The sequence below is a fragment of the Emys orbicularis genome, chromosome 5 (genome assembly GCF_028017835.1).
Source record: "Emys orbicularis isolate rEmyOrb1 chromosome 5, rEmyOrb1.hap1, whole genome shotgun sequence".
Taxonomy (NCBI): domain Eukaryota; kingdom Metazoa; phylum Chordata; order Testudines; family Emydidae; genus Emys; species Emys orbicularis.
The window spans coordinates 72,590,780-72,604,043 of NC_088687.1; the positions used below are offsets into that span (position 1 = coordinate 72,590,780).

Consider the following 13,264-nt stretch of genomic DNA (forward strand, 5'->3'; position numbering starts at 1 on the left):
AATTTAGGTGGTGGGGTCGGAGTTGTCCACTGATTGGAGTACTGCTCGTTCGAAGGCCGCATCGTCTCTGACCTGCTGGATAATCGCATAGTGCATGGCGAAAGTATGGATGGAGGACCACGTCACTGCTCTGCAGATTTCCTAAGTGGGAACCTGCGCGTGGAACGCTTTTGATGAAGCCTGCGCCCTGGTGGAGTGCACAGTGATTGGAGGTCCGGGAACCCCTGCCAGGTTGTAGCACTCATGAATACAGGATGCTATCCATGACGAGTTGCGTTGTGACAATACCAGCAGACCTTTCATTCTGTCCACCACTGCCACGAATAACTGGACCGATTTTCTGAATGGTTTTGTTCCCTCGATGTAAAAGGCTAGTGACCTGCAGACATCCAGAGAGTAGAGTCTCTGTTCCCTGCTGCTGGAATGAGGCTTAGGGTAGAACACGGGGAGAAAAATGTCCTGGTTAATGTGAATCTGTGACACAACCTTTGGGAGGAAAGCAGGATGAGGTCTGAGCTGAACCTTATAGAACACAGTGTAGGGAGGCTCTGATGTTAGGGCCCTGAGCTCAGACACCCTCCTGGCTGATGTTATCGCTACCAGGAACGCCACCTTGTAAGAGAGGTACAGCAGGGACCATGTCACCAACGGTTCAAAGGGTGGTCCCATGAGCCTAGAGAGGACCAGGTTGAGGAGGTCCCAGGTGGGGACAGGCTGACGGACGTGAGGGTACAGTCTGTCGAGTCCTTTTAAAAATCCGCTGACCATAGGGTTAGTAAACACTGAGCGGCCCCTCGCACCCAGATGGCAGGCCGATATGGCGACTAAGTGCACCCTTACTGAATACAACGAAAGCCCTTGCTGCTTCAGATGGAGGAGGTAGTCCAAAATGAGCAGCACTGAGGCTAGCATCAGGGTCGAATGGCGCTGCGCCGACCAAATTGAAAATTTCTTCCACTTGGCAAGGTAGGTGGCTCTCGTAGAGGATTTCCTGCTGCCAAAGTGGACTGGTCTGACTTGGTCTGAAGAGGAAAGCTCCATCGAGTTCAACCATGGAGCTTCCACGCCATGAGGTGAAGTGAGTCAAGGTTCGGATGTTCAAGACAACCGTGATCTTGCGTCAGAAGGTCTGGGAAGAGTGGAAGGGTGACCAGGGATTCCACTGACATGTCTAGGAGAGATGTGTACCAGTGCTGTGAGGGACAATCTGGTGCTATCAGTATGACCTGAGCTCCTTCCCTCCAGATCTTGAGGAGTACCTTGTGAACAAGTGGTATGGATGGAAAGGTGTAAAAGAGATGGCCTCCCCATGAAAGGAGGAACGTGTCCACTCGGGAGCCCAGGCTGAGATTCTGGAAGGAGCAGAACTGCTGGCACTTCCTGTTGTGTCGCGTGGCAAATAGGTCTATCTGGGGAAAGCCCCACCTCTGGAAGATTGAGACCACGATGTCCGGGCGAAGGGACCACTCGTAGGCGTGAAACAACCTGCTGAGGTGATCCACCAGCTCTTTCTGTACCCCGGGGAGGTATGACGCTTCCAGGTGTATTGAATGTTTCACACAGAAGTCCCACAGCATGAGGGCTTCCTGGCACAGGGAAGAGGAGCATGCACCCCCAGTTTGTTGATATAGCACATTGCTGTTGTATTGTCCATCATAACTGATACACAATGTCCCATTAAGTGTTCACAGGAGGTCTGGCATGCCAGGCGCATCGCTTTCAGCTCTCTGACGTTGATGTGGAAAGCCAGGTCTGCCTGAGACCAGAGACCTTGGGTCCTGCGGTCTCCCAGATGAGCTCCCCGAGCCAAGTCTGATGCATCCGTCACTAGCGACTGAGACAGCTCTGGAGTGGCGAAGGGAACCTCTGAGCACACCTCCTGAGGGTTGAGCCACCACAGGAGGGAGTCGATGACTGGGCGAGGCAGGGTTATGATCCTGTCCAAGCTGTCCCGGCCTGGGCGATACACTGACGCGAACCACGACTGAAGGCCGCCTTTGGCTTTCGGTATAAGGAAATACCAGAAATAAAAACCCTCGCCCCTGTGCTCCTGAGGAATCTCCTCTACTGCCCTCAGAGATAGGAGCGACTGCACCTCCTGGATACAGAGCTGCTTGTGAGAAGGGTCCCTGAAGAGGGACATGGAAGGGCGGGAGGGCACGGAATTAGATGGAGTATCCCCTCTCTACCGTGCAAAGCATCCAACGGTCCGAGGTGATACGGGACCATGCATGGTAGAAAGGGGATAGTCGGGATGAGAAGGTAAGGTGGGGTGGATCCAGTTGGGGATCTGGTACACCATCCTTGACAGCACCTTCAAAAGGCCTGTTTTGGCCCAGAGGTTGGTTTAGGTTGGTCAGAGCCCTGGCCTGAGGACAGGTGAAGTTGCCTTCTGCCATTCCTGTTCCTCCTCCATGAGCTGTCCTGACGGTTCTGCAGATGGTAGAACCGTGGAGGAGGTTGTGGCCTAAAATGTTTATGCCGTGTAGCTGGAGTATGGAGGCCCAGCGATTTGAGAATGGCTCTTGAATCCTTCAGGCTCTGCAGCATTTTACCTGTCTTTTCGGAAAACAGACCTGAAAGGGAGGTTCTGAATCATTTGTTGGAGCTCCTATGGCAAGCCTGAGACTTGGAGCCAGGAGCCCCACCTCATAGCTATGCCTGTGGTCATCACACAAGTAGCTGCATCCTCTGCATCCGGTGCGGCTTTTAGCGAAGCCCTGGAAATGAGCTTCCCTTCCTCCATGAGAGCTGAAAACTTGGCGCAGGAGTCCTGCGGCAACAGCGCCGCAAAATTAGCCATTGCCCTGCATGTGTTGAAGCAGTACCTGCTGACAATGGCCTGCTGACTTGAAATGCGCAGTTGTAAGCCTCCAGCGGAGTAGACCTTTCTCCCATAAAGGTCAAGCCTTTTCGCCTCCTGATTCATCGGGGAGGGTCGATGGAAGCCCTGACGCTCACGTTGGTTGGCAGCATCGACCACAAGTGAGTCAGGTGTGGGATGCGTGTATAAATGCTGATAACCATTGGATGGCACAAAGTAGCGTCTTTCGTTGCTCTTAGCCATAGGGGGCAACAAGGCTGGGGTCTGCCACAGAGTTTTCGTGGTGTCAGAGATGATCTTTATGAGGGCCAGGGCAATAGGAGCAAGTCCAGAGGGGGCGAGGATGTCCACCATTGGATTTGCATCATCCACTACCTCCTCCGCCTGAATGCCCAGGCCCGGGGCAACCATTCACAACAATTGCTGCAGAACCCTGTTGTCCTCCTGGGCCGGGGCTGTCGCCGTGTCATCGGCGCTGATGTCATCCTCAACGCCGGAATGGCCGTTGGTGCCAGAGTCTACGCCAGTGCTGGAGTCGACGCTGTCGCCGGTGCCAGGGCTGCCAGGATCCCTGAGCCCGGTTGCGCCGGAGGCATCGAGATGATAGCACAGGGTGGTAATGGGTCTACCCCCGTGGTACTGGCGGGGGTACAAACAAGGCCGAGGCCTCTGACGTCACCCTGGAACGAGACCCTTGGCTGAGACCTTTGCTCTGATGAAAAGCCCAGGAAGTCCAAAAAGGCTATTGTGATGGGGGCTGCCACTGGGTCATGGTGCCGGGAGGTGGACCATCTGCTCCTACTCCTCCGGGACCGATAGGAGCCCGACTCCGAAGTGTCTGAAAACGATGACTTCGGGAGAGTGGCACTTCTAGGCACTGAGCTTTCGCGCCAAGGGCTCAGGGATCGGCATGGCTACTGAATGTGCTCCAGTGTCAGGAAGTGGCGTGCTGGGGTCGGAGATCGGCGGGCCATTATAGCAGGCTTTCCCCTTGAAGGAGCCTGGGGAATGACCGGTGCCAACAACCTGTCCCATCTGGAAGGAGAGAAAGGTGCCGAGAGGTGAAGCAGTTCTTGGGCCGCCTCAAATGCCTCGGGTGTCGAAGGGAGGTGTAGCTCATGGCTTGGGCTTGGCGAGCGAGGAGGGTCTGGACTCAACCGCCCTTCCACGAGGGCAGGAGTCAGCGCAACCGACACCAGCGGAGCAGCACTAGTGTGGCCTGACATGGTTCTCACAGCAGCAGACTCCTTAGGCCTAGCATGGGGAGCGTGAACCCTCTCCGGCCTCTTCTTCTTTTGTGGCACCGGCGATTGCGAACGGTGCCTGCGTGCGGCATGTGAGCTGTGAGTGGAGCCGGGACAGTGCCGTGAGTCCTTATCCTTACCCAGCACCAGTGCTCATGCTGATGGTGCTGGAGAGCTCTGCACTGAGGAGGAGGTACTCAGTGCAGGGTCTGTCGACCCAGGGTCGGACTGGGGGAGGAGTGCTGCCTCCATCAACAGGACCTTCAGGTGCTGCTCTCTATCTTTTATAGTCCTGGGCCGAAAGGTCTTACAAATGGCACAATGATCCTTCTGATGGCCCTCTCCTAAACACCTTAGACACGAGATGAGGATTGCTTCTGGGCATACTTGCTGCAGGCTTTGAAGCCTGGAGACCCCAGCATGCCCCGGTGTCGGGAGAGCGTAGGAGGGGATTCCTCCCCCCCCCACCCAAAAGGAAACTTATCTAACACTAACGAACTACTATCTATTAACGAACAATGGAAAACTAATGGAGAACAATGTAAGAAACTGCTAAATGCACCTGTCGAGGCAAGAGCACAGGAAAGTTCCAGCTAACCGTCACTGGCGGTAAGAAGGAACTGATGGGGTGGCGGGTCGACAGGGCTCTATATTGAGCGCCATGAAGGTACGACTCCAGGGGGCACCCAGGCTGACCTGACAGATGTTGCTAGGGGAAAAATCTTCCGGCTACCATGCACGCACACACCTGATTGGAATTGACATGAACAAGCACTCAAACAAGAACTAGGAGTTACATGGTGCTGCCATATTCTGTGTAACTTTATGTGAATTACTTAACCCATGCCTCAGTTTCCCTGTCTGTAAAATGGAGATAATACTCACAGGGGTATTGAGAAGCTAAGTTCTTGAATTAATGTGAACTGCTCAGATACTACAGTGGTGAGTACCATAGAAAAGCTAATGTATAAATAAATGAAATTAAGCAGTGACGTGGGCCCAATTCCCTGCTGAGTCACAGACTTCCTCTGTGTACTTGGGCACATCACTTAACCTCTCATTTCCGCATCTGTAATATGGGAATAACATTTCTTTTCTCCCACCCTCTGTCTGCTCTACGTAGACTGTAAGGTCTTCACAGCAAGGAGTATGTTTTATCATGTGTATATACCAGCTTAGCACAATGGGGTCTTAATGTCAGTTGAGATCTCCAGGCACTTCTGCAATACAAACAATGATTATTACACCAGTGCTCCATAGCCTGTACTGGTTGCATTATGATTTTTGGCTGGAATTTCAGGTGTTGGCTTTGTCCTATGAAGTCTTAACTGGTTTGGGCCTATATACCCAAGAAACCACCTCTCTCCCTGTTCAAACTTACCACATTTGCAACCAGCGACACTCTCAGCTCCAAGGTCTGAAAGAGAGATTTCAGGCTGTTTTACATAAAGGGTTCTCAACTTTGAAATTCACTCCCTTGTTTGGTCCACAATAGCCTAAATTTGCTGACCTTCAATGATGCTCATTTACTTAGGTGTGGTGGGGCATTAGGGAGAAAGGGAAGCTTATTTTATACCTGATTCATTCATTTTTTCTATTTTGTGAGCAAGTGTTGGTTGGGAAGGCGCCTCGCAGGACACACAAGAAGGCAAAGTCCCTGCCTCAAAGGGTTTACAATGTAATATTAAATGTGATATAATGAACAAAGGCAACAAACAGTAGGGAGAGAAAATGGTCAGGATGCGCATTCATTGCATCAGCAAGTTTATGAGGTTACTCAGTTTACTCATGTACATATATTGGATTAATATTATATGTTTTAGAATTATCGTCAGCATTTACAGTTTTAGAAAGACATATTTATTTTAAGTACTTTTCTTATGAGGCTTATTATAGGATGGCACAACTTTACTCACCTCAACATACGAAATGGGAAATATCCCTATCTTGTCAGCCAGCATTCCTTCAGCCCAATTTTCATCTACTCGGCGAATCACAGTCAGCACATCGTCCTGTACACACATGAAGTAATTGTAACTCCCAGCTCAAATTAAGCTATTCATTTAATTTCTCTCCACAACACAAGCATCATCAGACAAAGGGGTACATGAGGAAGAATTCTATAGAAGGAGCTTCATTTTCACAATGTGAACCTGAAGTTTTTGGAATTAAAATAATTTCCAGTAGAGCTTCCTCATCTTGGTTAAGTCCTGCACAACAGCCCAAGAACTAATCTCAGTCAGTTATTTTGGCTTCTCCTGAGCAAAAAACTGCCTGCTGTGCCAACTCTAGTGTATTCCATCAATCCCTGAATTGAGTCTCAAACTCTTCTTACTTATAAGCTAGCTTGTTGCCCTCTGTTCCTAGCTGTTGCTTTTCTATTCATGTAAGAACATTAGCAAACTTAGAAAACATAACTGACATCTCCATTGAAATACAGAGTTTTAGTTTTAAGCATGGTTGCAAAGAAGGTGTTATTTGCTCATTAAACTTATTTTGCCCTAGAAACATCATTAACTTACATTTCATTGAAAGACTCAGAAGTGCCAGGAAACACTTGCACTGATATAAAATTGAAGATTACAAACAATGCACACACTACTTAAAAATCAAAGCTGCAATGCAATATAATAACTAGGCTAATTATCCTTAGGAGCACTAACATTTTGTTCAGTAAAAGCTATTTTCTGTTCATATGTAGTTGCACCGGTCTCGTAAGAAGGAGAGCTCAATATTTAAGGCCTCCTACTTCTATAGTTTCAGGTGCCCTTTGCATTTTTAATAGTTGAGGGCTGTAAAGACATCTAACGAGTTCACATGTCTGATCTTGTAACATTTTTTGTGCTGTCAGGCAAAATTAATGTACTATAAATTTGTAGGCAACTGAAAAAACCAGCCCCAAGCTATGGTTGAGTGTCTTTTAAGAGTACTCTTCATAATCCTAGTATTCCTATTAAAATTTCACATCATTTCATACCTTTTAAGACAGAAAAATAACTCAAATAGGAACAAAAGGAATTGACTCTTTTCCAAAAGGCAATTTTTATCCTTATGTAGTGACACAAAGCTTGTGGTTAGTATTAAAAATGTCCTGGATTAAACGAAAACTTGACAATTAGTATGAACTCTGACAACTAAAAATAAGTGAAAGTTTCCTCTGGACTGGGAATGCTTAAAATTCACAATTCAGACTCTCTCTCAAATTCAGAATGTATATTAAAGCAGTTAAAAAAACTGCGCTCTCAATTTCGACAGTGAAATCCTGAGAGGGGAAACAATGTCTGTGGTTTAAGTGCGGAAAAGAAGTGCTATATATTGAAGAAATGTCCTGTGAACTTACATATCCTTGGCTTCTTAACATATCAGAGCTATAGAAGAATGTATAGGCAAGACTTTTAGAACAGAAACAATATAAGATATTCTAAGTCAATGAATAATTATTCAAAGAAAATCCTCTCTTTTTTAGAAGTCAGTTCTACATGTTTTTACCTTTGAAAATGGCAAACAGTCTTTGTCTGCTTCCTTGTCTTTCACTTCAAAGTCATAAAGTGCTTTGCACTGAGGCGGAGGTTGAGGTAAAGGTTTAATAATCTGAACGAAGTTGGTAGGAAAAAAGCCATGGATGCCATTGACTTCTCCGTGGTACCAATTTTCATCCACTTGCCGACGTAAAATGATGATGTCACCCTTATTGAATTTAAGATCTCCGGGTTCTTTTCCCTCATAGGTATACAATGCTTTGGCACACGGTAACTGAGGTATACCCTAAAGAAGAAAAATACTAAAATTAGTATTTTATCTGTACATAGGTGTGATAATGCTGTCCAAACATTTGAAAAGTGCTTTGAGATTGCTAGATTAAAAGAATTACACCTCTACCTCGATATAACGCGACCCGATATAACACGAATTCAGATATAACGCGGTAAAGCAGTGCTCCGGGGGAGCGGGGCTGCGCACTCCGGTGGATCAAAGCAAGTTCAATATAACGCGGTTTCACCTATAACACGGTAAGATTTTTTGGCTCCCGAGGACAGCGTTCTATCGAGGTAGAGGTGTATATAATAAAGCACAGTTTATTATCTACAATAAAACTATGGTCAATTTTTACACTACTGATTCTAACAGAATTTCAATATGCTAAGTTAAAGAGTTAAATGTTCTAGCATAATGAGTTTGAGGGAAAAATATAACTTATCCCTCAACAAAAATTGTGGTCAATATACAAATCATTTTTTTTGCAAGAATTCAGCACTAAAGCAGCTTGCAGTGAATCAGAGTCATTAACAGCCAGTACTCTGAAGATTAGAAATAATAATGAGTTTTCAAAGACTCAAAAAAACATAATTTGGCCAGAATTTTACAAAATAAATAAAGCAAGTATTTTTGTTTGCAGGCAACTAATGTGAATCTGTCCAGCACTAAAGCAGAACATTTAACATTAGATTTGTTACCCTGCAGCTGGATTTTCTTCTTCTTCTCTTGGTTGAATTCACACAGCAATTACGAATTTGATACGTTTCAGAGTAGCAGCCGTGATAGTCTGTATCCGCAAAAAGAACAGGAGTACTTGTAGCACCTTAGAGACTAACAAATTTATTTGAGCATAAGCTCTCGTGGGCTACAACCCACTTCCGATGAGCATCTGATGAAGTGGGTTGTAGCCCACGAAAGCTTATGCTCAAATAAATTTGTTAGTCTCTAAGGTGCCACAAGTACTCCTGTTCTTTTTGCAAATTTGATATGTATTCATTCTATACATTAAGAGTTTTTAAAAGCACGATTTTGTAACAGGAGACTTTTTTCAGGGCAAAATCCATTTGAACAGACAAAATCATAAATTCACTGGCATGCATAGTATAATAAAGGATGATATTTCAGACTTAGTTGTATTTCAGCATTATTGGGTTAATGCAAAAAAATGTGGAAAGCCTGCATGCACTTATCTGAAAAAAACTGTCACTAAACTGTCACTAACCTGGCTTCCCCACTCAAACCACTCCAAAATCTTTTTGAATTTCATAGACTTATAGAACTGAAGGGCTGCAAGGGGCCTTGAGAGGTCATCTAATCCTTTCCACTGTGCTGAGGGAGGACCCTGCAGACCTAGACCTGACAGGTGTTTGTTAACCTGTTCTTAAAAACCTCCAATGATGGGGATACCACAACCTCCCTTGATAACCCATTCCAGAGCTTAACTACTCTTATAGTTAGAAAGCTTTTTCTAATATCTAACCTATATCTCCCTTGCTGTAGACTAAGCCTGTTACTTCTTCTCCTACCTTCAGTGGGCCTGATAATTAATCACCATCCTCTTTATAACAGCCCTTAACATACCTGAAGACTGATCAGGTTCCCCCTCAGTCTTCTTTTCTCAAGACTAAACATGCCCAGTTTTTTTTTTTTTTTTTTTTTTTTTTTTACTTTTCCTTATAGGTCAGGTTTTTTCCAACTTTTCCATTGTTGTTGCTCTCCTCTGGACCCAACCTGTCCACATCCTTCTTAAAGTGTGGAGCCCAAAACTGAACACAGTACTCCAGCCAAGGCCTCACCAATGCTGAGTAGACACAAGAATGACCTCCCCATGTCTTAGATATGGCAATCATGTTAATACACTCCAGAATTATATTAGCCTTTTTCACATTGTTGACTCATACTCAATTTGTGAATCAGTATAATCCCCAAATCCTTTTTTAGAGCTTTGGACTTGTTCTCACTGTATGTATGTGAACTTGGAGAGTGAAATTACACATTTAGCTTTTGTTTTCAGCTCCCTCACATTTTTTTACATCAGTTTTCCCTCTCTTACTGAGAAACTCTTAAGACAGGTGACCATTCTGTGTCTATTCGTTGGATGATTTATGTAAAATTACCTCACCTGGAGAGCCATCCCTTGATACACTGTGCAGAGAAGGAATATTGTCACTTAACAGAGGCATTCCCTGATATAACAAACAACTTCATAATATCAATCAGAATTCAGAAGTTGCACATGGACAGTTTCCCCATATCATCACAACAACCATATTACAATTAAACAGAAACACAAAACCAAAAACACCCCCACCATGTCCAAAATACACTGAGATGCAATATTTAGAAACTCAGAAGAAAGCATTCTTGAATAGATCTTTCAAGAAATCTGAACACACCTAAACTGCAAAAATAGTTAATCTATGATAAATTAATTTACTATATTAAGGTTAATGCATATTCTTTGTACTCAGGTAGTTTGACCCAAGTATTAGTTTTCTCACTACTACTAATCACTGAAGAGTGTTTCTAAAATTCAAGTGGCAAATATTCCTCTCCTCCCCTATCTCGCCCCCCTCTGCCCTCCCACTCAACAGTGGTTGTGCTGAAATCATGTCTTGGTAATTGCAACTGACTCATTAATTTAACATTATTTAATTGGATTGCTCAGGATATTGGAACTATGAATCATATACTACAGAGTGTATCAAAGGCTAATGCAAATTAATCTGCAATCAAACATCTGGCTATGTTTTTTGTATGATGTTCCTTTTCAATGAAACTCAAAGACTTAGTGGGCCAGTTTGTACGTCAAGTTTCTCAAAAGGAGGTTTCCCACATTGGATAAAATGGATTCTACTCTATAATTTCAAAAAGAACAAAGTTCAATGAACTAAGTTCTTGTTCTCACTCAGACAGCCAGTGATTAAGGATAAATGGTTAAACGACTCGGAAGAGTAATAAAGCAAATGCCTTTTCCTTCTGTAACATCTGAAGGATAAAGTCAGAACAATTGGTTTTGATTGCACAGCACTATTCCTTTGAGTGTAATATATCAACGGCCCACCAGGGCACTATAACCAGATTCCTCTCATATGGATGATCTGAGATCCAAGTCACGGCTGAGGCCTTTTTGGCCTTTGCCTTTAACAACCTTTACGAACTGCTGCCTACCCTCTAAACTCTCAGAGGTTGTTCATCAGGCTACAGAGCTCTGAAGATCTGCTGAGCCAGAGTTTGCATTTCACTGAGTCTTTCACATGGCTAAACATGAAAGGAGGGCTTAAGAAAAAAAATCTCTGCAGTCTACCCATACGTTTGCAGCTGCCATTTACCCCTACCAGCAAAAAAGAAAATAGTCTTAAATGCATTTTAATTTTTTTTTTTTAAGATACTGTACCTAATACAGGTTTCTTACTGTTATTGCCTCAGGTTTTTTTAAAATAACAATATCTGAATTTCTACGCTATAGTTTATATTATACAAACTATTTTAATTATTTTTAACCAAGACAGTAAAATGGACATTACATGTACCCAAGCCTTTAAAGCAAAGGGAAAAAGAAGTAATCTAAGGCAATACATAACAAATACAAACAGAAACTTTACGACATCATAAAAAGACTCCTATCATATGCTATTTGTATTTGTTATGTATTGTCTGAGAGAGAGAGAGAGAATAAAATCTTGAATAGTAAAACCTCTCTGGCAGAGGCTCCCTCTCCAACCTCATATATTTTGTCTATAGAACCTACAGGTTCACAGATTTTCCACTTTTATATTTACCCCATCTTTCTTAAGTCATCTTATCTTTACCTTTACTCTTAGCTACCATTTTTAAATTGATAATTGGCAATTGTATGTTCCTTTTATAACCTTAAAGCAAGCTATACTCAAAACTTTGTCAGTATAATAATTAGAGGTGTGATTTTTATGGCATTTCTATATGGGCAAAATCCCCAGTGTAGGTGCAGTTATAACAAGATAAAACTGGTTTTGTCAGTATAGATTGTTTCACTTGGGGAAGCAGAATAAGCTATACTGGCAAAAGCAGCATTTTTCTGGTATAAGCTGTGTCTACAGTAGGAGGTTTTACCAGTATTGCTATTCCAGTAGAGCTATGCCAGCAAACCTTTTCTAGCATAGACCCGGCCTTAGTGGCTCCTTCCTATCCACACTATCTTGCTCAAGTAAACCTGAAACTTTGTCTCTAGCTCGGGGTGGGCAAACTTTTTGACCCGAGGGCCACATCTGGGTGGGGAAATTGCATGCAAAGCCATGAATGTAGGGCTGAGGCAGGGGGTTGGGGTGCGGGAGGGAGTGAGGGGTGTGGGATGGGATGCGGGACGGAGTGCGGTGTGCAGGAAGGGGCTCAGGGCAAGGGGTTCAGGTGCAGGAGGGGTGCTGGGTGTAAGAGGGGGCTCAGGGTTGGGGTGCAACGGGGGCTCAGGGCAGGAGGTTGAGGTGCAGGAGGGGTTCAGGGTGCGGGCTCCAGCCTGGCGCCGCTTACCTGGAGTGGCTCCAGGGTGGCAGCAGCGTGCAGCGGGGCTAAGGCTGGCTCCCTGCCTCCCCTGGCCCCACACTGCTCCCAGAAGTGGCCGGCACCACGTCCCTGCGGCCCCTGGGGATGGGGGGAGGCGGGGGGCAAAGGGTTCTGTGTGCTGCCCTTGCCTGCAGGTACCTCCCCCGAAGCTCCCATTGGCTGCAGTTCCCCGTTCCTGGCCAATGGGAGCTGCGGGGGGGGGGTGGTGCCTGCAGGCAAGGGCAGCACTTGGAGCCCTCTGCTCCCCTTCCCCCTCCCCCGGGGCCACAGGTACATGGCCGCTTCCAGGAGCGGCACGGGGCCCGCAGTGCCATAGGGCCCGCGGTGCCACGGGGGTGGCAATTCCACATGCCGTATCCAAAGCCTTATCCAAAGCCTGATCCCCTGCTCCAGCTCCTTCAACAAAATGCCTGACAAATAGTAGTGCTTTTCTTGAGCATTCTTACCACACCAGTCTTTTTTATCTACTCTGTTCTTGACTCAGATCTTCCACGTGCCTCCTCTTTCCATAACCTTGGACTGATCATTGACTTTAAACTTTTTCCTTCCCCATTTCCTATATGTGCAAGTGTGCCTATCACCATCTTAATACACTATTAATATACAAGTTGCCTATCAGCAACTTAATACACTATCAATCAACACCTCTGATAACTGACCAACGTAAGGTACCCTTCTCTGTGACTATTGTACGTCGTTTCTCTATGATCACCAAACAAAAATTTGGCAAAGAGTGGGGAAAAGTCATGAAAGGTTTGTGAATATTTTCCCCATGTTTTTAACCAGTTCTACAGAAATGTGTAGGAGTCTTAAGGAGTGCAAATTTCTTTGGACACTACTTTGATTACCGTTACTGTGTTTAACAGAAGTAACTCTATTAGCAAGTACAGAAAAAAAATGA

At 45.2% G+C, this 13,264-nt stretch overlaps 1 protein-coding gene across 1 annotated transcript in view; it reads right to left on the reverse strand.

Annotated features, from left to right (window-relative positions):
- The window catches only part of SH3RF1 (SH3 domain containing ring finger 1), a 166,487-nt gene that overhangs the window by 78,004 nt on the left and 75,219 nt on the right, over positions 1-13,264 (reverse strand). Inside the window, exons 2-3 of the mRNA XM_065405235.1 lie at positions 7,558-7,833; positions 5,985-6,080 (exon numbers count right to left, since the gene is read on the reverse strand). Of these exons, the coding sequence (XP_065261307.1) occupies positions 5,985-6,080; positions 7,558-7,833 (372 nt within the window). The remainder of the gene's footprint in view (positions 1-5,984; positions 6,081-7,557; positions 7,834-13,264) is intronic.